This window comes from Barbus barbus (genome assembly GCF_936440315.1).
Source record: "Barbus barbus genome assembly, chromosome: 28".
Taxonomy (NCBI): domain Eukaryota; kingdom Metazoa; phylum Chordata; class Actinopteri; order Cypriniformes; family Cyprinidae; genus Barbus; species Barbus barbus.
Genome location: NC_136756.1, coordinates 24,073,893 through 24,101,593, shown reverse-complemented (window position 1 = coordinate 24,101,593; position 27,701 = coordinate 24,073,893). Strand labels below are relative to the sequence as shown.

Genomic DNA, 27,701 nt, shown 5'->3' with positions numbered 1-27,701 from the left:
TTAATATTCAAAAGTTAATCTTTTGCCACTAAATGTGTAAAAATGCATGGCCCCATGACCACGCTTGACATACATGGGTTTCTGGATATATTAAAACATAATTTTTAGTAAATGAAAGTAGATGTTCTTTGCAAGAAAAGAAAAAAACAATCCTTTAACATGTTAAAGATACTATTTTCTGCGCTTTTGAAACTTACATTCTCTTTCTCTTTCATTCACATGAGATGAAAAGTACAGTTAACCATGGCTTGCGTTTACATTTGTGTCTGCATTAATTGTGCATTATAAATAATATCAAGACACCTGTGAAAATGTTTGTTCAGATACATAAGAGACACAGTTATTGCTGACAAACTGTTTTAATGGTCTGAAACAGGAATGAATGAATGCAAGTTTGCACATTTAACATGTTTGAACACTGATACAAAAAACATTCATGTTTACCATATACGGCTTTGAGGGTGCTGTGTAGAAAAATTGTCATAAAAGCTTTCGAAACTGCATTGTTTTAATCTTGTACAAATGCAATAGGGTGTTTCTTTTCTAAACCTTGTTAAACTTGTAACCACAATATAAAACTTCTCATGAAACGTGAGCAAGTTGACATACAAAGACATCATCGTGTTTTGTTGACAAATTTCAATTTCACAAATGCTTTTCCTTTGGGGAAATATTATAAAAGTAAAAAGTATTTTTTATACATTTTCTTTAAAATCAATTAGAAAATATAGGTCGATTTATCCAATAATAGCTTGCATAGCTGATAAAACATGTTAATAGTGCAATAATAAAATGGGGCTAATCTTATATCCAATTATATACATGTAAATAATAAAGTATATTTATAATGTCGTGTACTACAAAACTAAATGAAGTCAAATTATAGAACCTGACAGCTTTAAAACTTCACATATCTTTCAATATTCCAGTCAATCCAATCAGCCGATAAGTGCATGTATCTACTTCCAGATCAATCTCAAATATAACAACACTCTTTGGAGATCCTGTAAAAACATTGATTTGACTTTGACATGTGGGCAAATTCTATTGCTAATTAAATGCAAATGATCACTTTCCCCTTTCAGTTTCATTCTGCTTTCTCAAAGCAGGTCTTGTTTATCCAATCTGGCATGCCAGAGCATACAAAAGCATATAAAATAGAAAAATACTTCTCAAAACAGTATTTGCATCACTTTGGTTATATAATCACCTAGAACAAATTCAAAAATTATGGTTGAACAGGATAGAATGAAAGTGCTAATATTTTAACATAGCTAAAAAAGTACCGCTGTACTGTTAATCTTAGGTGTACAAATCGCTATATATTCCTTCTGAAAAAATACTGAGAGAGATGAAGGAATCAAAATGAGTTACTTTTAAGAAATAGTTTGCCCAGAAATGATAATTTGTTAAATATTTACTCACCTTCAGGCCATCCAAGATTTAGAGTTTGGTTCTTCATCACGATATAATTGGAGAAATTTAGCATTACATCACTGCAGTGAATGGGTGCCGTCAGAATGAGAGTCCACACAGCTGATAAAAACATCACAATAACCCACAAGTTATCCACACCACTTCATTCCATCAATTAACATCTTGTGAATGAAACAAAGAAACAAATCCATTAAGGCATTTTAATTTTAAACATTTGAACAAGTCCATCCCTTCATTCCCTCTCACATTAAAATCCACCAACATATTTATTTAGGACTGTTTTTGCTTGTAAACATTGCTTGATTAATGCATATTTCTCTCTTGAATTAGACAAGACAACATTTTCACTGGAGGAAGCAATATTATGGATAGAGGACTTGTATTTTAGCTGGAAGCAACGGTCCGAAGATAAAGACATCTTTATGATTGATTTGTTTCTTACAAACACAGCTTTGTGCTTCACAAGACATTAACTGATGGACTGGAGTGGTGTGGATTATTGTGATGTTTTTATCAGCTGTGTGGACTCTCATTCTGACGGCACCCATTCACTGCAGAGGATCCAAGTGATGGAATCCTACATTTTTCCAGATCTGTTCCAAAGAAGAAACAAACTCATCTCTATCTTGGATAGACAGTGACCCTGACAGTGAATTTTCATTTTTGGATGAACAGTGAACCCAATAAACTTGATACAAACTCCTGAATACTCACGGGGCGAATGCTTTTAAACTGTTTGGATCCCAAAACTAAACTGAAATGACTTCATGTTGTATAATACTGTCTTTTATCTGCTACCTAATAATGATGTTATACGGTGTAAGGTTAGTATGTTACTAGACTCAATCATGTTTGTGATGTTTAAAGTGCCCTAAAAGAACACTGCAAATGACTTCAAGAAAAACAAAGCCGTTAACGTCTCACATGTGAGAAGACCAGAATAACAGAAAAAACACTATACGTGGTTTGTGGAAAACAACAAAAACAAAACTAGAACTCTGAAACTATGATGGTCAGAAAAGCAAAACAGAGAGTAACTATGGGGGGGGGGACTGCGTCAAACCTTCCTTAGCGGCCCATCTGTTCCACACCTCTGTTCTGTGATATTCAGTAAGGTGTAGTTCCTTCCCACTCCACCAAATACTGCACCTTGCCTTCAGGTGTGATCCTGCGAGCCAGAACCTGATACTTCTCCCCACAGGTGAGCCGACCGGCCGCCCCAAAATAGCTGGTGATGGAAGACTTGAGGTGAGACAGTGAGGAATCGTCCTCGCTGATGCTCTCAAAAGTGTGGCTGTCGATGCTGTTCTCCATCATGACGTTACTCTCCTCTCCGGGCATGCTGATGGGGCTCAGCTCACGCTCCACCATCTCTCTTTTTGTGGCCAGCACGGTGTAATTAGAGAAGGGCAACTTCCTCTTCCGACTGCCCACATTTTTCCTGTAAAGAATGTAAGAAACATATGAACTTGTCTTTCACAATTTTTTTTTAGAATATTTCAAATATTCGAAAAACAATATAAACTCATATAAACAATTTGCAGAGGTGGGGGGAAATTATATCTTCACAATACAATCCGGTAATCAAATCAAACCATGTTCACGATGGAATATATGGTCTTTAATTACTGTATATAGTCTGCTATCATTTCATTTTTTAAAAAGAACACATATTATATATAAGGAACGTGAAGAAAAAATAAATACACAACCTTTCAAAAGTTTAGGGTAGGTAATTAAAAAATAAAATAATATATATATATATATATATATATATATATATATATATATATATATATATTTATTTATTTTGTTGTTTTTTAATTCAGCAGGAACACATGCAATTGACATAAGATTTATCAAAGATTCTTGAAAAAATGTATCATGGTTTCAACAAAAATATTAAGCAGCACAACTGTTTTCAACACTGATAATAATAATGTTTGTTGAGCAGCAAATCAGCATATTAGAATGATTTCTGAAGGATCATGTGACACTGAAGAGTAATGGCACAGAAAATTTTCAAAAAATGGCTTTTTATTTATTTATTTTTTACATTTTCAAATCTATTAAAATAGTTATTTTAAATTGTAATAATACTTCACAAATATTTCCATTTTTACTGTATTTTTAATCAAATAAATGCTGCTTTTAAAGATATTTTAATAACTTACTGACCCCAAAACCTTTGAAAGGTTCAAAGTTCAATAAAATAATTAAAACAATTATTAATTAATTAATCATAGCTGGAAACATTTCTGGATAATTTATGACATTAGAAATGGAAGCTAAAGCTGTCCTGATATTCTAGCCATAACACAAATAGCTTAGTATGAATTCTGCATGCTGCAAATATAAAAAATATTATTATTATAATATTTTTTGATGGTTTATTTGATATTTTGGTTAAAAATGTGCACAACTGTGTGTTCTGCTTGGATACAAATATTTTAAAAAAGCAACTTATGTATTATTTGTTGTATAATCCAGTGGATAAATCTCAAGAAACAGATGCAGTTTTATAGATGCACTAATACTGTCTAGCACAAGATGTCCCTGTTTAACACTGAATTTTACTTCCTAGTCATTCGCCATCACCTTTCACTTTCCCCTGTGGGCGTTATGGCGTTTTAAAGGTCATGCAGCAGAACTGGACTTTTAGGTATTTTTTTTCTCATGCTGCGAATCTTCTGGGGAGTTTCCAATCTGCATAAACCCCATAATGACCACACATTTCTGCCCAAGGGCATGCATAACATGGGAAATCACAGCAAGATATCAAAAATCCGATGTTGAGAACCTCCATTTCAGAAATCATTACAGCTGCTAAAATGGGATGTAGAGCTAAACAGTATTAGTACATGAAAGCCAAGCACGGAAAGCAGATATGTGTTTGTGAAGTGTTTGATCTAGCCCACATCGAGGATGCACAGTAGGGGACAGGGATCTGTCGACCCTCACAACTTTTCCAGTCGAGAAAATCCAAGTTGTGTTTATTTTCCTCCACCCTCTCTCCCCGCCTCTTTCCAAACACCCTTAGGAACATTACAAGAATACTAATGAGCGTTCATATCCTAAAATAAATAAGACAAACTATGGGAAAGATTTCAAAGAGTTGGCAGAGTCTCCAACCAGCCAGCCATCCAACTGCATGTTCTGCACGCGGGCCTTTGCTTTCTTTGGTCGCGGTTTCTCCAGGCCTAGCGCAGCGGGTGATAAAACAAAAACAAAAATACAGGACAAGTATAAGGGATTACTAACTGTATGAGTATCTGGCCTGCGGGACATGAGGCATGACTAGCAGAATGATGATGAGCTTCTGAAGAATGTGACTTACAGCGGTGACTCAGCTAAGAGAACAGCATGTCAGAAACATTTCTCAATGAAAATAAAGCTTTGTGAGGGAGGCTAAAAGAAAAGTTCAAGAGACTAGAGAAGGAACAGAAGCATACAAGAAGTTGTTCACACAGAAATAAATTCCGTCATCATTTTCCCAATAAATATTTTGAATCTCAAGTAGATGTAAATGAGATTTTAGGGATGTGGCGATGACATGAGAGTGAGAAAATAATAACTGAATGTTCATTTTTAGGTGAACTATTTATTTCAAGGATGTACTAAATGTATGTATGTCATGCTGCCAGTCAGTTAATACTCTTGGAAATGGAAAAAAAATTACATTCTGTTTTTAAATTCAGGTTATGACTAGGTAAAAAAAAAATATATATATATATATATATATATTTTTTTTTTGCATTGATGAGATTCACCATATTAATAATTCTGACTTTGACCCATAATCAGAAAATGTGAAAATTATTTGCAGATCACATCCGTGTCTGCCAGAAATGTCCGCTTGCAGATCAAAATCATGCAGAATATTTCTGCTTTTCAGCATTCTTGAACTTTTTTAATAATATCCATGGCTTTTTCCAGTCAGTCATTTTTTTTTTTATTATAAAAATTTTATAAGTCTGCACTTAAAAGTAATGTAATATTTTTGAACATGAACATTAATATAAAAATATACATTCACTATAGATATAAAACACAATGTTTTCAAGATTTTATATTTTAATCCTAAATATCATTTTGCTTTTACGATATTTCATTACGTATTTTTAATATTTTTATAAACCAGTCGGTGTGAATACTTTCTCACCAATAACAGTAAAATGAACAAAAAAAGGATCCACAAAAAAATATTAAGCAGCAACATTGATAATAAGAAATATTTCTTATATTATAATATAATATTTCTGAACAAATCAGTTAGAACGATTTCTGTAACTTTTTAGACACTGAAGACTGGAGTAATATTTGCTAAAAATTCAACACACGAATGAACTACATTTTAATCCTTAATATTATTTAATAATATTACTTTTTACTGCATTTGCAATTAAATAAATGCAACCTAAAAGAACAAGATCTTACAGACCCTACATTTTTTATGTAAATTTACATTTTTATTTATATTTGTTTCCATGTTGATTTGTTTTTTTTATATATATTTCTTGCTATCTCTGCAAGGTTTTTCATGACCAAGTGAACCCTAGACACCCTAGACTTCCATTTTAAGTGATTACTATAAACATGTTTCCTGTTCACGGTTTGTGAAAACTGCATAACCTAAACAAATCTGCAATAATCAATAACACACCACAGTAGAGCTTGAAAATACATGGAATATTCTTTTAAGAATCTGACCTTCAGCACAAAAGCAAACCCAGATACGTGAAATGAATGACATCCAAATTCATAACTGACTGATGGCATTCTCAGCTCTAGCATGCTTTTACTGCCGTTTTCAGACTCCATCTTTAAAATAAACAGGAGCAAACAAGTGGCCATAACCATAAATAATCCATAATCTGACAGCATATTTCTCTGCGAGCTGTCAGAGACGGTTTACACACAACATCAGGTGGTGATGGACGCCTGTTATTCCTCTTTAACTCGTGGGCAGCAGAGTGCAACCCCAGCAGGGGAGGTGAGAATCTACAGTGACAGTCGCGCTGCCAAATTGTCCCACTACAGCAATATTGATTACGCTGCAGCGTAGCCGCAAAGAGGACACTTGTGAAAGAGCAAGATGAAAAGCATAGAGGATACAGGCCTAGAATTCCAGCAAACCCACCACGGTCAATCCAGCGACCGAGTCAAATTGACAATTGCTGGAGCTCATGTATATTAAAAAGCAAAGCGGTTAGAGGCACCCTGGTGGCCCGGTGCTTTAGTTGCAATCATTGATGTCACCACTTCAAATGTCATGACAAATGACCTCCTAGAATCCCTCAGGCTTGCATCAAAAAGCAACCGCAAACCCACTTAAATTGTAGTTCAGGGTTAGGTTCCAGCGGGTCACCGGTTAATCCAGGGAAAATATTTGGACTGGAAAGATGCACTGGATTGACTTCACTTATTTAAAACATGCTGTTGCAAGGATCTACAAGAGTACGAGTGATTCGCAACGACCTGTGAAGAATTACATCACACCAGCATTTTGCGCTGCTGCTGAATCTACAGCCCTGTGGCTAAACAAGCTCATATTTAGCTGCAGTGTGAGCAAGAATTTCAATCTTATTATTTTTTCAATAAATTTTTTTGAACATAATATATTAATGAATGAATTCAATTCCTTTTTAAAGACAAAAAAACTGAAGAAATGCTAACATTGAACTGCAACTCTGTCATAATAATAATTTTATATAATGCTACCTGTGCTGCATCTGTTGCCAGATGGTCTTTTCATTCATGTTTTTAACATTAATATTTTATACATACAAAGACTGCAAACAACGCAACTTTTGTTGTTTTCAAACAGACAACTAAATTAATCTCACTGGCAGGGAACTGTTACTAGTGTGTTAGATGTATTTTTAAGTTTTCTGAAATGTAACTGGCTGTGTTTTAAATAAACATATTCACGAGAGCATTTTGTTGTACTACGCATATTTAAAGGGGTCCTATTATGCTTTTTTACTTTTTGAATTTTAGTCAGCGTGTAGTGTGTATGTTTGGGCATAAAAAGATCTACAAAGTTACAAATCTCAAAGTCCACTCCAAAGGGAGATATTTCGTTTTTAAAAAATCCCTTTTCAAGAACTACAACAAACGGCTCGTTTGGACTACAAAGTTGTTTTCCTGCATTTGTGACATCACAAAAATGAATCCCGCCTACCGAAATTTGAATGGTTGGCGGGAGGGGAGAACGCTTGGTTGAGCACTACACGTTTCAAAATCAAAACCCGGTGCGGGTGTTTTTATATCACTGTATTTCTGATGGAAACTGACTGTTTTCAGAAAATTTTGGATGTCATTTTCATTTCATCTTGCATGTAATGTCTGATAAAGCAGCGTTTGTGAGCGGAGCTCTGGTTTGTGTACAGCGTTACCGGGGAAACCTCGCTCTCTCCCGCTCCAACAGCGTTCCTGCTGGCTGAGAATTAATTTGCATATATATGCCGCCACAAACAGTGTAAATCTGTGGGACTATGGTATAAATAAATTCAACTGTATAACAGTTTCACTGCAATTCATGTTATAATGTTAGAATTAAAGGCCAATAAATATAATACATATTACCGTTGCACTTATCTGTACATAGTAAATGCAGTTATTTTTAAGCTGTTGTTGACATCCTATCTAAAACGTGATTTAGCCCAAAAAAAACAATAATGTTACCACTTTAATATGTCTTGTAATATTCGCAAAGGTTCTGCGTGATCCTCTTGTTCAATATTCTCGAGGTCTGAATTGATATAGCAATATTGACGAACTTGCTGTTTTGGCAAAGGGTGGGGCAGTACTGAAACACCGTCTAAGCTGTTCGCCAATCACAACGCACTGGGACAGCAAACCAATCACAACACATTTAGTTTTTCGGAAGGCGGGCCTTCATCAAACCCTGAACTAATCGAGCCTTTGTGCCAGGCTGGGGAGAAAGGTATTGTAATAATGTAAATTATGTGGAAAATAATGCGATTTTTGAACCACCAAGCATGAGAGCATGTTCTAGTACACCCCCAAAACAAAATCAAAACTTTGTAAAAGAGGATAATAGGACATATTATTTAGCATAATAGGACCCCTTTAAAAAAAAGCATGCAAAATAGAGCTGGAAGTCTTTTAGCACCTAGTAATTTGATTCTATTTTGATCACAATCTGATTCCCAAACACTTCTGAATGCATCTTCAATTTTCAGCAGCACTGTGAGGGTGCAAATCATTGTGTAAAGATTCTCTGTGCTAATATACATCTGTTCTGACCAAATGTGGTTATTATAATCTAGTCAGTGCCACAGGGAGTTGACAAATATAGAATAGGATGAATGTTCCTATGCAAATACTGCAGAACTGAAGAAAATGAACTGTACCTGAAGTCATAGGAAACGCTGGTGGTGGCGGAACCAGAAGTACTGGCTGCATCGGTGGAGTCCTGGTCCATACTTAACGTCTGTCCTGAACTGGTGCTAAGAATGAAGGAAGAGAAATTGAGAGATAACGATGAAGAAAGAAACACAAGTGAAAGCATCAAACACCTACAGTCAACATGAAACATTTTACTTCCCATTTAACTTCTTACCCATATTACTTCCATATTGTGACACATTTTAGAGTAAAAACAGAATATCAAGTGAGTAAAAAGGTGTAGCTTGATTTTATCTACCAGGAACTGATTGAAACCAGTGTTGTTATGGCTGACGTTTTCATTAATTGAAAAAAAAAACATGATGAAGCTTATAAAATGAAATAAATAATTAGATAACTATTCAATAAATGCATAAATTAGATAAAAGTTAAATTAGAGGAAATTTGTATATGTTGCCCAGGCGCGTAACTGAAATACAAAAAGTTTAAGATGAAGTATTAAAATGATTCATAATTAAAGCCAAATAGAAATATATATATATATATATATATATATATATATATATATATATATAAATCTAGTAAAAATGACAAAAGCACAAAGAAATAATACTAAAACAAAAAAAAACAACAACTGAAAAAATCTAAATAAAAGCTCGTTCTGAAATAACACCATTTAAACTTCGGCTCAGATTTTTTTTAGTTAATTTAGCTGCAAATTTTCAAATAAAACAGTAATGGAGGAAAAAGAAAGTCATTTCAATTGGACTTCATGTTACTATTCTTATCTTTCTCAATAAGTTTAATCTCAGCCATACTCAAGAGGCCAAAACTGAGGAATACAAAAGAATACAGTTGATCCGACCTGCTGCTTGCTATTCAACACATTATACGGCGATGGGATTGTGACTACAAGAGTTTATCAGGACTAGCATTCAAAGGATGGCAGTCATTAACTACAGTTCACGGCTTTGTGATGAAACCCAACGTCTCCTTTTTATTATGGCCGAAACCAACTCCAGATTTCTCTTTTATACTCCTCAACAATCCCTCTCAGACAGCCGCTTTCGCCTCTGAAAGCTTTGTCTGCCCCAATAGTGTTTCCAATTCTCTCATTATTCAGGCCTGTTTGAGAGATGATAACCTTTACAGAAAAGTATAATTAAATCGCTTCACCCGCCGTGTTGATAAAAAAATATATTTTCTGCGGGGTGGGATTGTGATTGGAGAAACAGTGAGAGACCTTTCCGATATTTCAAAGGGAAATGGATGCAAATGAGCATGATTGTTCGAAAGCCAATAAATAGATGCTTAAGTATTCAAATCAAAGGTAATGAGAAAAGGTTAAGCTTGCTGTCTGTTACCGTCAGAGAGACTGATGAATGTAGACTGAATTTGATTGAGACCTCATTATGTACATTGATGGGAAGGGCGACAATTAATTTCTGGCAGTTTTAGCACAAGTGAGGCGACTTCTGAAAGGGCGGACGTATCAAATGAGCCATCAAACCCGAAGCATGCGGATATCTGTATTATGCGCTTAATTGCGGATATCTGTATTATGCGCTTATTGTGCCTCGGGGTCCCCACGGATTATGAAGTCACTAAGAGGACAAGGGTGAATAAAGAACTAGTACCAAACATACATTGATTATGCAACATTATGGCTTAATAAATAATTTTCCACACTAAATTTAAAATGCAAAACACTTGAAAAACACGGATGACATTACTGATGAACTCACATCTATCTCACTGTGGTGGTTTCATTCACATTAGGTATATAATATTTTTTACACTTTATTCATGTGGTAATGCCTATTTGTGAACATTTAATGAATTAGATACTTTATCTGATTTTATTATCTTGTCGTCTTTATTTTTATTATATTTTTTATTGGAAAAAATGATTGTGCAAAATTTATTGACATTACGTAACACAAGAGCTTAAAACATTAAAACTACAATATATAATTACACAGCGTTTCCCATTAATTACCTAGACTCTGGCTGCCCGCCATGGTCTATTCTGTCCTGCCACTGTTTCATAATGAACCGAAAATATTTTACACTTCTCATAATAACATAACAGGTCTCTAATGTTGTGTTTTGCACTATTGCTTTTGGCAAAGCATTTGTCAAACAAACTAAAATTTAAAGCGCAATATGGCTTAGTGCTCTTATCAGATCTCAAAAGGAGGTGATTTCAATAAATATATAGTCTGTAGCACTACATATTAGTTTGTAATTCAGTGTTTTCGCTGCATCAGTTCACAATGGAGAGACCTCCATCTCTGCATGTGCTGTAAGTTTAATGTGCATTTGAGTATATAACAGGCTCCAGTTAAGCATTATTTTCGCATTTGCATATTTATTGATCAATGTTTGTGGACAGATGATTACAGTATTTCACTAAATTCATGTTTGTAAACCAGTTAATGGTTATTAAAAAATAGGCTCATTTTCCAACTCCCCAAGAGTTAAACAGTTGAGTTTTTCATTTACACTGCAGCTAAAATAATAATACTATTTACATTATTAATAATATTTTGTGAATGAAATGTAGACACTATATCACAACTAAAAAGTTGGACCAAGGACCACCTCCCATAGTTTCACAAAATTCTATGGATAACACTTCAAATAAAAAAACAATATAAATATTTCATACTTATAAATATATAGCGTTCACTCTACAAATCTAAATAAAATTACATTTTGTTATTTAGCAGATGCTTTTATCCAAAGCAATATACAAATGAGGAAAAAATGAAATTATATAAAATTAATAAATTATAAAATGTAAAATAGACAATAAAATGTATATTTTAAATAAATAGATAAATTTGCATATAGATAAAATAGACAATAAAATGTCTTAAAATAAAAAAGTAACCTCTTTAAACTCTGCAGCTCGTCCAGCGTGAAGTCGAATATGTTGGCCATGTGATGATTGGTGCCCCAGGTAGAGGTGAGGTCATTCTGCAATGATGGCACAAACAAAGCATGAAATACAATGTTAAATTCATTACATTGCATCGTCTGATTATCGTCATTCGGATGATGACGATAATCACAGCTTTGATTATGCCGATGGTTGTTACAGTCACTCTTTGCCGCCTTTGAAGTTGCTCATGGCATTATTAGCCGTGCTGCCTGGAGTGTCAAGGATGTGTAGTTCAAGTAAAGCACGTCTGGGGACTGGAGACCTCTCAGAAGGATTTGTCAGTTAAATGCTTCAGAGGATGAATGTAATCCTTTTTAGAAAATGTAGAAAGACAGAATGAGAGGGTAGGAGAGAGCTGGGGAGTGACAAACTAAAAGTAGAGACGTAACCCAACTATATTTAGTCAGAAGTGTGAATACTTTTTATTAGTGGCTTGTAGTGCAGCTGACCTCTTGTGCTAAAGGCTAGCTTGACTAAAGTTCAGCTACTTGAAATCATGAGTAGCTTGTAGCTTGGCTTTCAAAGTAGCTTCCCCAACAGAGTGAGAAAAAAGGCAAGGGAGAGAGAGAGAGCAAAAGGCGAGAAAGAGACAAAACAACACATGAGAATCGAGGGAGAAATGCAAGGTCTGCATGGCAGCAGGCGTCAAGGAATGAAAAGAAGATCACCACGGGGCGCAGGCAGATGCTAGAGAGAGATGAAGAGAGGCAGGAGAAGATATCGAAGAGTAAACATCACACAGGTCATATTTAAATCGGATTTAAGTCCGTACATAAGAAAGCATGTGGAAAAACAGCTGAAAGAAACAAGCAGCAATTCACTCGGCTGCTTGAGAGCAAGCCATTGAAGGATTTTAGAAACTTCAAGAAGTGCTAGAGCACAAAATCTCGGTAAGGAAAGCTCAGATTCGCACTGACAGGTCAAACATAGTCTCAGTAGTCCAACACTTCACCTCTTCATGAATCTGATTTCAATGCACAAACTGAATTATTTAGTTTGTGTGTGTGGTTTAGTGATAGATCAATATATATCAGGTTTCCCAGCCTGGGGTTCGTGAGTGAACTGCCGGGGGTTTGTGAGTTGATGAAAACCCGATAATCAATTACAATGTAAAATTACAATAAATAAATAAATCATTTTAACATAAAAACTCAAATAAAACATTTACAAAAAAAATATTTTAGTAGTTTACCTGCATGACCATTAACCAACTTCAGAGAACCACGAACAGGCGAATTCAATCTTAAATCTAAGCAGGTACTTCAAGTAAATATTTTAGATCAAATGGGATCGGCATGGCAAAAAGTGTGGGACCCTCCCTGAACTGGGCCAATTAAACATCTGATACGTAACCATTTTAAGAAACCTAGCATCCTTCTGGTAACTGTATCCAACTGGCCAATTAACCAAAGTGTCTGAAAGCCTTGTGAATGGATATCAAACACTTCCTGTTTTTAAATATTTTTATTAGGCTTCATTTCATTTCAGAAGTTTTGAGCATGTATTATTTGCTGTTATTAAATTGCATAACATATCAAATTCCATTTAAAATTTTGGGGTTGGTACGATTTTTAATGTTGTCTCTAATGATTGTCAAGGCTGCATTTATTTGATCAAAAGACAGTAAAAACAGCAATATTGTGAATTTATTTGTTAAAAATGTACTTTATTCCTGTGATGGCAAAGCTGATTTTTTTTTGTAGCCATTACTTCAGTGTCACATGAAACCTATTTTTGCTGCTCAAGTAACATTTCTTCTTATTATCAGTGTTGAAAACAGTTGTATTATACTATTTACTTAATATTTTTGTAATAACTGAGGATACCTTTTTCAGGATTCTTTGATAAAGAACAGCATTTATTTGAAATTTAAACTGTAATCTTATAATATCTTTACTGTCACTTTTGATCAATTTAATGCATCCTTTTTTTCTTAAAAAAAAAAAAAAAAAACTCTTGCTGAACCCAAAATTATTGAAAGGGGTTGTATGTGCATATAAAATCCATCTAATCTGAATTGTATTGGCGACTCTAAATATCAATATTTGTCACTGAGCAACTCATTAACTGACCACTGATAAATACACTCATCCAGTATTTAAAAATAGTGTTAAATAGTTTGAAAATGCTATAGATCAGTGTAGCCAGTTGCATCTTTTTTTTTCTTTAAAACTTATTAGACAGTTCTACAGTAATAACAGTAATAGCAGAACACAGTTTTCAACCAGACAAGAAAGGTCATGTCATCCGGCTGGTGTCGCAGTAAAGTGACAAAGCTTACATTAGGAATAGCATCCTCCAGCAGCCACTTGGCCCTTTTCCTCCGCTTCTCTGCAGGAACAGAGCTACTGCAACAGAGGAAAACGAGAAACATTCAATCATAACTGAGCATAATAACAACTGAACTAAATAAACTGTCGATCAACGCATTATCTCCACCCACTAAGCACGTCAATACAGATCTGAGAGCTGAAATTACTCAATCCTAAACAGGATTGTGGCTGTCAAATGTTCAATTATAGGGGAGAAGCCATGTGTCTTTTAGTGCATTCACTGCCAAAGTCTAATTTCTCAAAAGTTTCCATATTTCCTTTGAAGCATCAAGTAAAAATAAAGATCAACTAACTGGATAAATAAGAAACATACAGCACTGTAAACCAAATCAAATTTAATTGGGATCAGTCTCATGATAATTAATTTTAATGATTCCATGTGACATCAACAAAAGATAGTAAGGCGATAAGGCGCTCAGAAATGCTCAAACTAACCTGCTTCTGCTGGCCCCTTTCTTGCGGCCCTCACAGTTCTGGGCCTTTTCCGGAAACAACTTGGATGGGGGGTTAGGAGGGACCCTTGTCCTTAGTCGGAAAATGTATTTCCTCTTCTTGATCTCCTTGCCACAGAGAAACCTAAAACAAAGGGACAGAATAATAAAAAAATTAAATAAATAAATATATATATATATATATATATATATATATATATATATATATATATATATATATATATATATATATATATATAAAATTATTATAAAATACTTTGTTACTTTGTTTTAATAAATTTGAATTATAATAAAAAAAAAATTATGAATTAAATTAATGTAATATTTCAAAATAAATTCAAATGAATTAAAACAAGTCCAAGCATAATTTCAATGAGAGGAAAACAAAAGGAAAAATGTTTTCTTACTTGCTTTTATAGTTGTTGAGGGCATCAAGAATATACTGGCCCCGTTCAGACAGAGGAGTATTGGAGAGCTAAAGGGGAAGAAATAGGTAAGAAAGTCTTTGCGAGAAACTGATTGTGTGATATGGTGTTTTATTATGAGACATTTCTTTTGCTGGTGTCTTGAGCTGTTAAGTTTCAATGAAGACAAATGAAACCCATAGGCTTTGCTGTCGTTGTTAAGTCTTCCATAAAGAAGTGGGAGCAATTTAGCAGTGCTGTTTTCTCAGATTACACTTGACAACAAACAAACAGTTAGAATGACAAGAGCAGGGCTTATTAGAATTTATTTAGACATTATTGGGGTGTTCTGTGTGGTTACTAGGACGTTTCTAGAGTGTTCTGGGTGTTAATTTGCTGTTGCTAGTGTGTTCTGGGTATTGCAGTGTGGTTGATAGGGTGTTCTGGGTGGTTACTAGGTCATTGTTAGAGTCTTATGGTTGTTGCTATGGTGTGTGCACACAAAAAGCGAATTAATGTTTTTGCACAAGTAGATTACATCAGTCAATGCAAAGTGCCAGGCGACACGAATGATGCAAATTGGGTGACGTGTTTGATATTCACCTCAATCGCGTCTTCCATGCAAGTAAAAAAATTTCAACTGCATTGCCGCGCAAGCTAGGGTTGCTAGGGTATTCTGGGTGGTTACTAGGGTGTTGTTAGGGTGTTCTAGTTGTTGCTGTGCAGTTGCTAGTGTGTTCCTGGTGTAGCTGTGTGTGCTAGGGTGTTTTGGGTGGTTACTAGGGTGTTGTTAGGGTGTTCTAGTTGTTGCTGTGCAGTTGCTAGTGTGTTCCTGGTGTTGCTGTGTGCTAGGGTGTTTTGGGTGGTTACTAGGGCATTGTTAGGGTGTTCTGGTTGTTCTGCTGTGCAGTTGCTAGTGTGTTCCTGTGTGGTTGCTGGGTGTTTTGTGTGATTACTAGGGCGTTACTAAGGTTTGTTTTCTAGTATGTTTTTGTTTTCTAACACATTTCTAGTGTGTTCCGGTTGTTGCTATGAGGTTGTTAGTGTGTTCTATTTGTTGATATGCAGTTGCTAGTTTGTTCTAGGTGTTGCTAGGGTGTTCTGGGTGGTTACTAGCTCATTGTTAGAGTGTTATTGTTGTTGCTATGCAGTTGCTAGTGTGTTCCGGGTGTGGCCATGTGGTTGATAGGGTGTTCTGGGTGGTTACTAGGATGTCACTAGGGTGTTCTCTCTGGGTAGTTGCTTATTGATCGAACGTACACCCAAAGCCTATCCAAAAATTACACTACACTTTTTTGTTTAAATGACAAACTTTCCCTTTAACGTTTTCCTAAAAAGTTTGTGTATATTAAACGACAGGAAAAGCTTGATCGTATCACCTTGCCCATCTGGAAATGGTCCCAGTTGTTGCTGATGAAGGTCAGGATCTCCTCCAGTTCAAAGTATTTCTTTTTACTTTGGACTCCCAGGTTGTACAGGGCAAGATGGACCACATCCACCCTACAAATGAAAAGTAATTAGACTGAAAACAAGAAAATCTTGCGTAAAATTCTAGAGACTAAGTTTAAGATGTTTTAGTCTTAAAGCAGAAATTCTCTTAAATCAAATGACGCTGCCAAAATCTGCATGAACTGTCACATGGTGAACGTTAAATAGAGTGCCGTTCCGTTCACAAGGCAAGGTCCATTTTAACACACCAGACTTTTTAAGAAGGATAAAGCTTAAATCTGAACCGAGACTGGCTTCATACCTAAATATCCAACACATCCAGCTCACTGTATTTCAAGAGTAATCCCCTGCTATCATACGAAATCCTCTCAGCACCAAATCTTCCTTTCAAATGGCTATTTCTCATTTGGGACAAAAAGCAAGAATCAATGTCCAGACATACTCTACTCTAAAAAAAATAACCGCAATGTCCCCTCTTTACTTTCTGAATTGGAGAGAAAACGCTCTGGCTCGAGAGCTCCGTCCCGCATCAATCACATCCAACACTTTGTCTATATAATAATTCTGACACGGATCTGGGCGCAATCACTTGCGAGGGGGAAAAGAGGAGCTGCCATTTACCATCTGAGAGCCAGCCGCTTGATGTATTCCGCTCCTTTATTGCACACCGCACAAATGAACAAGTAAAACCTATGAGAGAAAAGACAGAAAATGGAGGCATTTAAATTACACACCTTGGAGAGGTACAAACGGCGCTGCGGCTGCAGAAAAATCATGCTTGACAGTGTCATTATGATTTTTAAAAATCCCTTAACGCATGTAATCTCGCCTGTGTGCGACGCCACATTAAGTTTGTCGTAATATTCACTAAGCATTACCGTTGAGATGTTGCAAATAGAATTTCACTTTGGTTATTGCGTTCATTGATCTTTCCGAAAAGCAATGGCTTATATTTCATTATAAAACAGATAGCGCCGACCCTAACATCTGATTGGACCGATCTGGTGTTCGAAGCCACCGAAGAGCAATTTTCAGCGACAAGCAATTTGTCCGTACACACTAAATGTGAAACGGCGGCACAACACAATCACAGCCAATCAGAGGATATCTGATTTTACAGTTATGTGCAGTTGGATTTTAGACCAATGAGATTTGATAAATTATTTAATTTAATTAAACCATGTGATCAGAAAAATGTGTAGCTGGTTCGATAAAAATTTACATGAGAGATTGTTTGCTTCAAGAATTGTTAACTTTTAGTATTTAAATAATTCAAATATTGAACATATTTTAAATATATAATATATTCTGAATATTTAATACTTGTTTATTTTGAGTATTAAATAATAATTTAAATATTTAATATAATTGAACTAACTATTTATTGCTTATTTTTTACATGAGACTGTTTGCTTTAAAAATAGTTAACTTTTATTATTTAAATAATAATTCAAATATATAATATTCCAAATATTTATTATAATTTGAATATTTAATCATTGTTTATTTTATTTAAATAATAATAATTTAAATATTTAATATAATTTAACACTTCGACTACATATTGATTATTGAGAGGTTTTGCTTTAAGAATGTTATTTTTTATTATTTAAATAATAATTTAAATATTTGATATATTTTAAATATATTATATATTCCAAATATTTAATATAATTCAAATATTTAATCATGGTTTATTTCGATTGTTTAAATAATTATTTAATATAATTTAAATATATAATATATTCCAAATATTTAATATAATTCAAATATTTAATCATTGTTTATTTTATTTAAATAATAATAATAATTCAAACATTTAATATTTTCTGAATATTTAATATAATTTAACTCTTTAACCATATATCGATATTGTTTTGTTTCATCATATTACTGTTGTTGCCATTTTATAACACCAGTATTCTACTTAAGATTAATGCATGGTGCTCAACTTTCAGGTTGTGCCTAAAAATTCCCCTCAGCCATGACAAAATCACATTAATTACATTTAATGATAGAAAGCCAATTGCTTTTCAGGGAAGTTCATTGATTTGAGAGGAAAGATGAGAAATCCATACTAAAGGATGGCAGAATATTGATGCAAGTTCTTTCGTTGTAGCTCTGTACAGTACATACCTATCTCCAAACATCATGGACTCCTGTAGGCACTGCGTACACGCCTCATGAAACCACTGCTCGCAGCGAAAGCACTGCAGCATTTTCAGATACCACCTGATGGGAAAATCAGAGAATAAGAAATGAACTGTGTTTCTTATCAGATACAAAACACAAAGACCTAAACAGACCAATTACATTTTTGTATAAACAAAAATAAAAGCAAGCAAAACTGGTGGTGTGATGGAGCGATGCTCAAACCTCTTTCTTTCCATTTGGATGGTGTGTGTAGAACAGCAGCAATAGCAAAACCATTAGCGCAGCATAACCATGATGTTTCTAGAAGCTTTATGTCTAGTAGCACCAATGCCATTTTTAGAGACCAAGCACAGTAATAATATTTTGTTTTTAATACTCACTAATACAACACTTGTGTTTTTAGTAATGCTATAACACAAAACGGGTGGGTGATTTAAGGGTAGCATCTTTAATATTTTCATGAAATTAATGATAACATCATATACAGATCACTATAGCTGATCACAAAGGCATCATACAAATGTATTTTCTTTTTCAGTAAAATAATGTACCGGGTAAAATATTTAAAAGAGAGGAATCATATCAGTTAGCAAATGTTAGTAAATACTCATATAACAAATAACTATTGTTATATGTAACAATACAGTATTGTTATATGTAACACAGTGTTATTTTATTATTATTTTGTTTTTGTTTACACAATATATGTGTGTCTACTGTGTATATTTATTTTGTATACATAAAGGCACACATACAGTATATATTTTGAAAAGATTTACATGTATTAACATGTTTATATTTATATTCATACAATTTATATTATATAAAAATGTTTAATATATAAATATACAATTTTTCTTAAATATATACATGCATTTGTTTCTATTTATATATACACATAATAAATATACACAGTATACACATATAATATGTTTTTCATATGTAAACTTTTATTTTGGATGCGATTAATCCCGATTAATCGTTTGACAGCACTAATTTTGATACTATTTATTTAATATTTTGAACCGGATTCTATTTTTGTATTTTCAGTTTTTGGTTTGTTATACAGTATACTTTTGTCATTTTTTTAAGTTTATTTTTTTATCTCTGTAGTTTTTATTTCCAATAGCCTAATATATCTAATAGCTTTTTTTATACTTCTGTTTAAGCTTCAATTTATTTTTATTTCATCTTTAGTTTTAGTAATTGTAGTACTTTAACTTATTTTATTCAGTTTGTTAGAAATATAAGATAATAAAATGGTTTTAAGTCATTTTAGTGTTTAGTAGTTTAGAGTAAAACACTGCTCTGGTTATAGTCGTTGTAAGTAAAACATAAAACGTATAACTTATTGTATGTTTAACATTATGACATCTATTCAGTGTCACGGCAAAGTCAATTTCTTTAATAATAATCCGATGACTACTGTTCCTAAGCAGTGTAGGAACTGTTTCTTTTTCAACAATCTTGTGACAGTCCCTGTTCTGTCGTTGGTTGCGTAACATACAATTTTGTTTTGATCAAAATGATTGCGCTGAGTGAGCAGACAGCAAGCGAGCACACGAGGCAGAGATGTGTGAGTGCATTTGTCACGCTCTCCTCACTGCTTTTACTTCACTGAAACACACAAACAAACCACTTGACTACAATTAATCAAACGTCCCAATGCTATCAGACAATGTGACAGATGCTATGCCCAATACATTACAATTTTCTTTGCTGCGTGTACACTACACTGAATCAGTTTTTAGTACAGAGGCCAAATGCCTAGACCTCTAGCAGGAAAATAAATCAATTAAGGAAGAGCACAAAAAGAATGTAAAGAGAAGAGACTCTCACTCTCCGGGTCCTCCACAGTAGCAGTAGCACTGCTGGTGGTTGGTACGGTGCAAAGAGTCCCACTCCAGCTCCTCTGGATTATAGGGCAGCACCTGTTTCATGTTCAGCAGCGCTTTGGAGATTGGCCCCTTTTTCAGAGCTCCCCCTTTCTGCCACATAAAGAAACACACGTCAGCAACACGGCCTCCCTGATCCCCCATTCATTTTTATGGAAAGTGTATATGAAGGACTTACTCTCACAGCTAACGCAAAAATGCACTTCCTGCAGAACCATGGATGAAGGTCAGCTGAGCTCTCCACTGGGGGCAAGTGGCAGAGCTGGTGATAGCCTGAAGATGCAAGGCAAGCATGTGGAAGGATGGAGGACAAATATTAGCACAAAAAAAGCAGATCGACTCGGACTCAATCAGATGTGTAAATATGAACAGCAGAGCTGAAGTCGACACTAATCCTTGAGACTTCAGAGAGCCACTTCTGCGTCCCCAGCGAGTCATTACTGTAGTGCAGTCTTACCAGACCCCCTTAAAGTCATCAAAGACACCCAGAATAGTTCTCCACGCTATGGCGTTTAAAATGCAAACTGTACCACATTTTCCACTCCAGTCTTTTAAAATACATCATCACAAGTACATGTTAATCAGTTTTATCTACAGGCAGAAAAGTTCCCCAGCCGTTGCATCATGCAAGAAGTCATAGCAACATTTATATTACTAGATTTCCACATTTTCTGAAGAAATTGCGAGTGCTGCAGAGCCGTAACCACCACAGACATCGTATAATCAGATATCCCCCACAATATTTGATAATCTTGATGCTGCTTTGCACCGTTCTGTTTGTTGTTAGATGACAATAACAGCATTCAATAAGGTCAAAAAGACTAAAACCGAGTCAATCAAATAAAAAAAGGCAGGCTTTACTGTTCACAAAAGCCAAGCGCAAATTTCAGCACAGTGCTTCAGCTGAAAGAGTGCAAAGTAAGAAGCAATTAGCTGAATATGAAATATTTTTCTGATGTAAACCTTTTTAAGATAGAAATGATAAATGAACGCCAGCAATACTAAGTGATGCAAACCAAGGATGGTAAGATTCGCATCGGTGATTTAAATTATTAGTAGATGTGATATACTTTTATTATTTTGTGACCAATATTTTGTATGTAGATTGATTTCTCCTCTCTGTTTCTGAAGCGTGTTCCCTCATCACCACTGCCGCTATGTGAATATGATGTATCACAGCACTACATCGATCGAGGCGTTAGAAGTCACAAGGCACTTAAGTTCATTTATAATTTGCTGTCTGTCTGAACCAAAGAAATAAAAGCAAACTGTACCGTACTGAATTGCATATCATCATATATTTTTTCCATTGCATCGTATTGCATTGAATCGAAATCAGATCGCACTGTATCATAATAATAATAGGGCTGAATCTTACCCCATCATCGGCACTTGCTTCATATGCATCTTTAAGGTATTGTATACCTTTGGCTACGCATTGGCCTCACTTATCCCTAATGCAAACTACTCCTTTTATGTCAAATTTTGTCATTTTAAATTAAAAATACAGCATAATTTTAGTCATTCATATAGTGTAATTTGTAATTTAATGTAATGAAATAAGCAACATTCACATATTTCAGCATATTAGGCACAAGGTTAAAGGGACAATTCACTGCTGACAATATGATGTTTTAATAAAACTTGGCTGTCTATGTAGTATAAATGCAATTTTTTGTAAATCAGTGCTACATGACTACAGAAAACAGAGAAAGAGGGCTGTGGCAAAAAAGTTAGGAAAACTTCAGCCCCCATAATGCACTGGGCTCAGACTATTTGTAAGTGGGGATACAAAAATTAACAACAAAATTATGTGTTTTACACCATATGGTGGCCTTTTGCAGACAAATAAATGTGGATATCTTGGTGCAGGTAACATGGAAAAATAATGGGTCATTCCGTGTCAAACCAACCAAATTTCAGAAACTTTTTTGATTTTGCTAATATTTTTTCTGAAGAAAGATTATCATGTTTAGTGATGAAAGCCAAAATATTACACGTCATGGATGAATATTTACTGAGTATTTACTATATTGACCCTAATACACATTGTTCATTTACTTATATTATCAGCATTGTAAAATAAAACACTGGTTGAAAGTCCATAAAGTTACCCTTTAAGAATAAATATGTGCTTGTTATTAATTATTGTAATGAATGTGGTTTTCTGGCTTTCCTTAAAGCCTTTCAGAAAATACCAATTTTTTTGCAAATAGTTCAAATGCATTACTTTAAAATAAAAGGAAAAAATTATAATGTGTTAGGTCCTCCCAAAGACATAGGCAGGATGTGGCTACATAGCTGGTAGGATGCTTTGGGTGTAGTTGACACCAACAGAATAACCATCAGCCATCCCACCCAAAAAACGTATTATTATGTTTATTGGTCCACGTGTACTGTAATACATTAATTTACCACAACAAATAACAAATAAGTTATTACTTTTATTAATAATAAAAATGTATTGGACATTTTATTGGAGACATTTGTATCTACCTCTAAGTGCAAGATCAGTTACTAATATTTTGTTTTCCTGGAGGAGACAAAATCTAAATTTAAATGTGTTTGTCTGCTAACAGTCAGCTGTACATTAGCATACAAATAATCCCAAATCCTTAACCCTAAGCATGAGTAATAGTATGAGTGATGCAAGCATCACTAATGACTGAGTTACTGAGCCAATAGTTCCTCAAAATGAATCACCACTTTCTCCAAGCAAAAACAAGCTGTTTTACTGTGATATATCCAGGTTTGGTGTGTTACACGATGAGCTAGGATACAGGCAGCGCCCATGTCTGCCTCAGACTCACCTATTCCACACTTCCCGCAGATAAGAATTTCATTACCAGGAACCAGAGACATGTCAGAACACACTGAGCATTTGGGTTCTTCCCCAGGGACACCAGCTGTGCAAGAGAGCGAGAATAAAGCTTCAGTTACCTCACAAAGCAGTAATACCACACTGTCACACACACACACACATCTCATAGGACACACTGACATATCAAACAAACTATCTGCTTTCTAGCTTGCTGATAAATTATTGCTGCTATTTTTTAAATTAAAAATCCCACTCATATTCCACTCAACCTCTTACCATGCTGTATGTCTTTCCAAAGCACCCAGAACTTTGAGTTGTCTTCAAATGTCACAAAGCAACTCTGTTTTGAGGAGCTCACCTATAGGGAAATGGAATAAGACATGTATGTGTTGAGAAAGGTAAAACTGTAATAAACATGAATATATATTTGCCAAATAAATTATTCATGATTATAGAGCATGCAACCGGGTCGTGAACATCTCTTGTATGTTTCCTCCTGGGACCCAGCAATTCATTTTTGTCCTCTGTAGGGGACATTGATTTTTGGCAATTTCAAATGGCACACTTTTTTATATGTGGTGTATCTTAACGTGGACATCCTGGGCTTTCAAAGCACAGTATGATTTTCTTTTGCAAGAAAGACATGTCCCTTTTTTTAATAATGTCCTTTGTGAGGTACATCATGTTTTTTCACTTTGAACAGGGTAAAAATTAACAATATTCCAATTAAATATGACATTTGGCAATGTGACATAAGTAACATTATTTTAATTGTTCTATGAAATATATTAGAAAGCAAACATTATATACAAAAATATTGTTAATAACAGTTGAGAGGCTATGTGCCAATCTGATTAATCTATGTTCACTAAATGAATACTTACATAAAAATATGAATCAAATGTTCTTAAGTAAATAGTTCACCCAAAAACGAAAATTTGATGAAAATGTACTCACCCTGAGGCCACCCAAGATGTGGAAATATTTGATTTCTCATCAGAACAGATTTGGAGAAATTTAGCTTTGTATCACTTGTTCACCAGTAGATCCACTGCAGTGAATGGGTGCCGTCAGAATGAGAGTCCAAACAGCTGATAAAAAAAATATATATCACAAAAATCTACAAGCAGTCCACATGACTCTAGTCCATCAGTAATGTCTTGTGAAGAGGAAAGCTGCGTATTTGCAAAGAAAAAATCCATCATAAAGGCGTTTTAAATTTAAAGCATCGCTTCTGGTCAAAACCCATAACTGTATTTTAGCCGAAAGCAATAGTTTAAAGTTCAAATGTCTTAATGATGGATTTGTTTATTATAGACCCACATTATTTGATGAACTGGAGTCATGTGGATTTCTAACTGGATTATTGTGATGTTTTTATCAGCTGCTTGGACTCTCATTCTGACGGCACCCATTCACTGCAGTGGATTCATTGATGAGCAAATGACAATGCAAAATTTCTCCAAATCTGTTCGGATGAAGAAACAAACTTATCTCTGCCTCAGATGGCCTGAGGGTAAGTACATTTTCAGCTAATTTTGGGGTAAACTATACCTTTAATGCTCCAAGCACTATAACGACTTAATTCCAATGCTTCATGTTGCCATGTCCCAGGAGGATATACAGTGTGTGTAGTAAAACAGAGATGTTCTGTGCATTCAGTTCAGGTGTATATAAACCTCTATAGTGTCAGTAACTCACTCTCTGGATCTTGCCCAGGTAGTAAAGGCCATCAGACCAGCGGCACAGCACGTACTGGCCCACGGTCAAGTTGGTCTCCTGGTCACTGCAGGATTTCTCTCTCTTGGGAAGCAGGTGCTTGGCTTCTAGAGGTTCCGACCCGACTGTCAGATATCCGTCCCGACAGGCCGATTCCAACATGCTGACAATAGACACAACTACACTTCCTGAAAGCAAAGTAGGAACAAACAAATCATACATAATAAGCAGATTACACCACATTTTTCACATGTGAAATTTCCCAGTGGAATTGTTTGCATAATATTTCATACAAAAACACTTTTTTGGAATTTGTAGGTGTTTTTCTATGTACAAATGGATTAAATATGAAAACCTTAGGGACCACATATCTCTATATTAAAGAAATCCCATAGAAACCATGGTAAAGATTGACATAATAAAGGGTTTTGCCCAGTTGCATATATAAATAAACACTCAGAAAAGGCAGCAAAAAGTCTTCCAGTTCTTTTAATATCTAAATTAACCCAAAAGATATTTACAGATCGAAAAAGGTTTTAAGGATTTATATGCACAATTAATCAATAAGCATAAATGCAGAGCACCATCAATCTAAATGCATGGCTCATTTGGCATAATTAGGGTTTTAAACTCTTCAAGTTCTCGGGGAAAATCATTGGAATCAACACAGGGGATAGTTGCAGTTTTGTCCACTTATTAATTAGAGTTTCCCAAACCTTTTTGTCTAACACAGCATCTTCAATAATGCTCAAGTACCTACCCACCAGTAATCTGTCCTTTGAACTCTCATTATAATTACACCATTTAGCAAAATAATTCATATTGTTACATTATTACTTACAAGAAGTTTTTGAATTAATTTTTCATATTTACTTGCAACGTTCAAGGACTGACAACAGCATGAGCAAATAGCATTCGATTAAAGCCTGTGAGGACGCAATATGATTGGCTGGACCTACTCTTAGAACACGCCCCCTTTAATGAACGATTCAGTGTTCAAGGAAACATCTCAAAATAAAAGGGAAATTTCTGCAAACAAGTTAGACTACAACACTTTTAAGGTAGCTTTAAAACATCAGCCTATCACGGCTTCCATCTGGAGCCTCATAACCGATTTTGTCGACATGAATTTATAAATAAAGGACAATAAACGATTCAGTGTAGATTGAGTTGAGTGATTCAATGACTCGTACCTTGTCGCCACCTAATGGCGTAAGTGAGTCAATGTGAACAAATCTTTTAGGTGAACAGATTCAAAAGATTCAAATCCCTGAGTTGAATCAACATACAAACAATCCATAACTGCGAGTAAAAAAAAATAAACTCGCTAGGAGTGTCTTAAAAAGAAATGTATAAAAGCTGTACACATTACACACATTATTCTAGTTTTTAGCTAAAACTGATTTTAATTATTAATTAATCTATTAATAGGCTTTAATGTTATGTAGTTACAACAAAGCTGATCCTATCAATAAAGCCCCTGCTGGGAATCACTCAAAGTGATCCAGGTAAGCAAGTATGTACTGGATGTGCATGATGGTTTGACAACCCGCAGGAAATCTGTAGAACTGCAAATATATATTCGTCCAACCACAACAGTGCGCATGGGGAATATTGCCTGACTCAATCTCAACCCTAATGAGTTAAAAAGTGAGCAGAGAAACAGAGCTGGTTGACTCATCGTCAGGATGTGAACTTCAGACTAACTGATTCTCGGCCAGTTTTCCTCTGCTATCATGCACCAGACCCCTTTTACAAATATTCAAATGAATCGAAACCAGAATCACACGATTTTCAACAGTAACTTAACTAACATAAGAATAAAACAAGCGTGCTGTTTCTCCGCGTGACACGAAATAAGACAGAAAACTATTGCATCGACTGTAAAAGTATGCACGCCTGCATGAAAAGTCACTTAACAGCCATGCCCACTTCTCAAGAGTTGCTTATAACAGTTATAAATAAATCATAGCCGCTATGAATCTTTGCACGGACTCCCTCCCCATTTGAAGACATGCATCATCATCATCAGGCATGCTGGAAAACTTGCGCACTACCAAAACTTCTCTCAGGGACTGTCACACTCATAACACATGCTCAGAACACACTATTACTCTTCCACATGCATGAATAAGTTCGCCAGATCAGTGCAGCTGGGAATGTTACGCACTACAATGTTGCAGATTTTGAATAAGGTTACATTCAAACACATTTTGCGCTGAGATTACCGCTTTGATTTATTTCTCTCCAATCCCGCGGGTAAAACGCGCCAAAAGTGCAGCTATTCCTCCTCTGGCAGCCCCAAATCCCATTCGCGATGTGTAAGAGTTTCTGATGTTTTTACAGCTCAAGCGGCGCAGATATGCAGTCAGTGAACGTCGCCATTTTTTCACCTTTTCCCGCGAATCATTTACGTTTTGCTTATGTAATTAACATAACCCGATCATCATCATCATCATCCGCGTACAGGAAGTACAGCAGCAGCTCTGTCGAGGAGGGGCTACAGAAGCACTGCTCCAATGACAACAAGACATTAAATACTCTGATAGTAGCCTACAACATGACAGGGGAAAGACTGCAAGTCAGAGATGAAACTCGTGTTGAGTATGAAAGCGGACAACTGACAATATACACGAGATTTATCCGTATAGATAGAAATTATACAGTGTTATTAGACTTTCATATAGCCTATTAGATTATAGCCTACCTATTATGT

The 27,701-nt window shown here is 35.0% G+C and overlaps 1 protein-coding gene across 1 annotated transcript; it reads right to left on the bottom strand.

Annotated features, from left to right (window-relative positions):
• Positions 1-341: 341 nt before the first annotated feature.
• On the bottom strand, positions 342-27,467 carry LOC306848001 (PHD finger protein 19-like). The gene is made up of 15 exons (XM_079382303.1): positions 27,214-27,467; positions 24,968-25,173; positions 23,543-23,624; positions 23,256-23,351; positions 20,624-20,718; positions 20,390-20,538; positions 18,533-18,628; positions 17,018-17,086; positions 16,327-16,447; positions 14,951-15,018; positions 14,527-14,667; positions 14,040-14,106; positions 11,708-11,793; positions 8,817-8,912; positions 342-2,878 (listed from the first exon to the last, which is right to left on the bottom strand). The coding sequence occupies exons 2-15, from the start codon at positions 25,145-25,147 to the stop codon at positions 2,545-2,547; spliced, it is 1,680 nt and encodes a 559-aa protein (XP_079238429.1). The 5' UTR covers positions 25,148-25,173; positions 27,214-27,467; the 3' UTR covers positions 342-2,544.
• Positions 27,468-27,701: the final 234 nt, after the last annotated feature.

Coding starts and splice junctions, on each gene's coding strand:
- LOC306848001 (XM_079382303.1), bottom strand. CDS start 25,147: ATGTTGGAATCGGCCTGTCGGGACGGATATCTGACAGTCGGGTCGGAA. Junction 11,794..14,039: donor TGGAGGATGCTATTCCTAAT/GTAAGCTTTGTC, acceptor CCATCATTGCAG/AATGACCTCACCTCTACCTG. Junction 8,913..11,707: donor GAGCTGCAGAGTTTAAAGAG/GTTACTTTTTTA, acceptor CTTCATTCTTAG/CACCAGTTCAGGACAGACGT.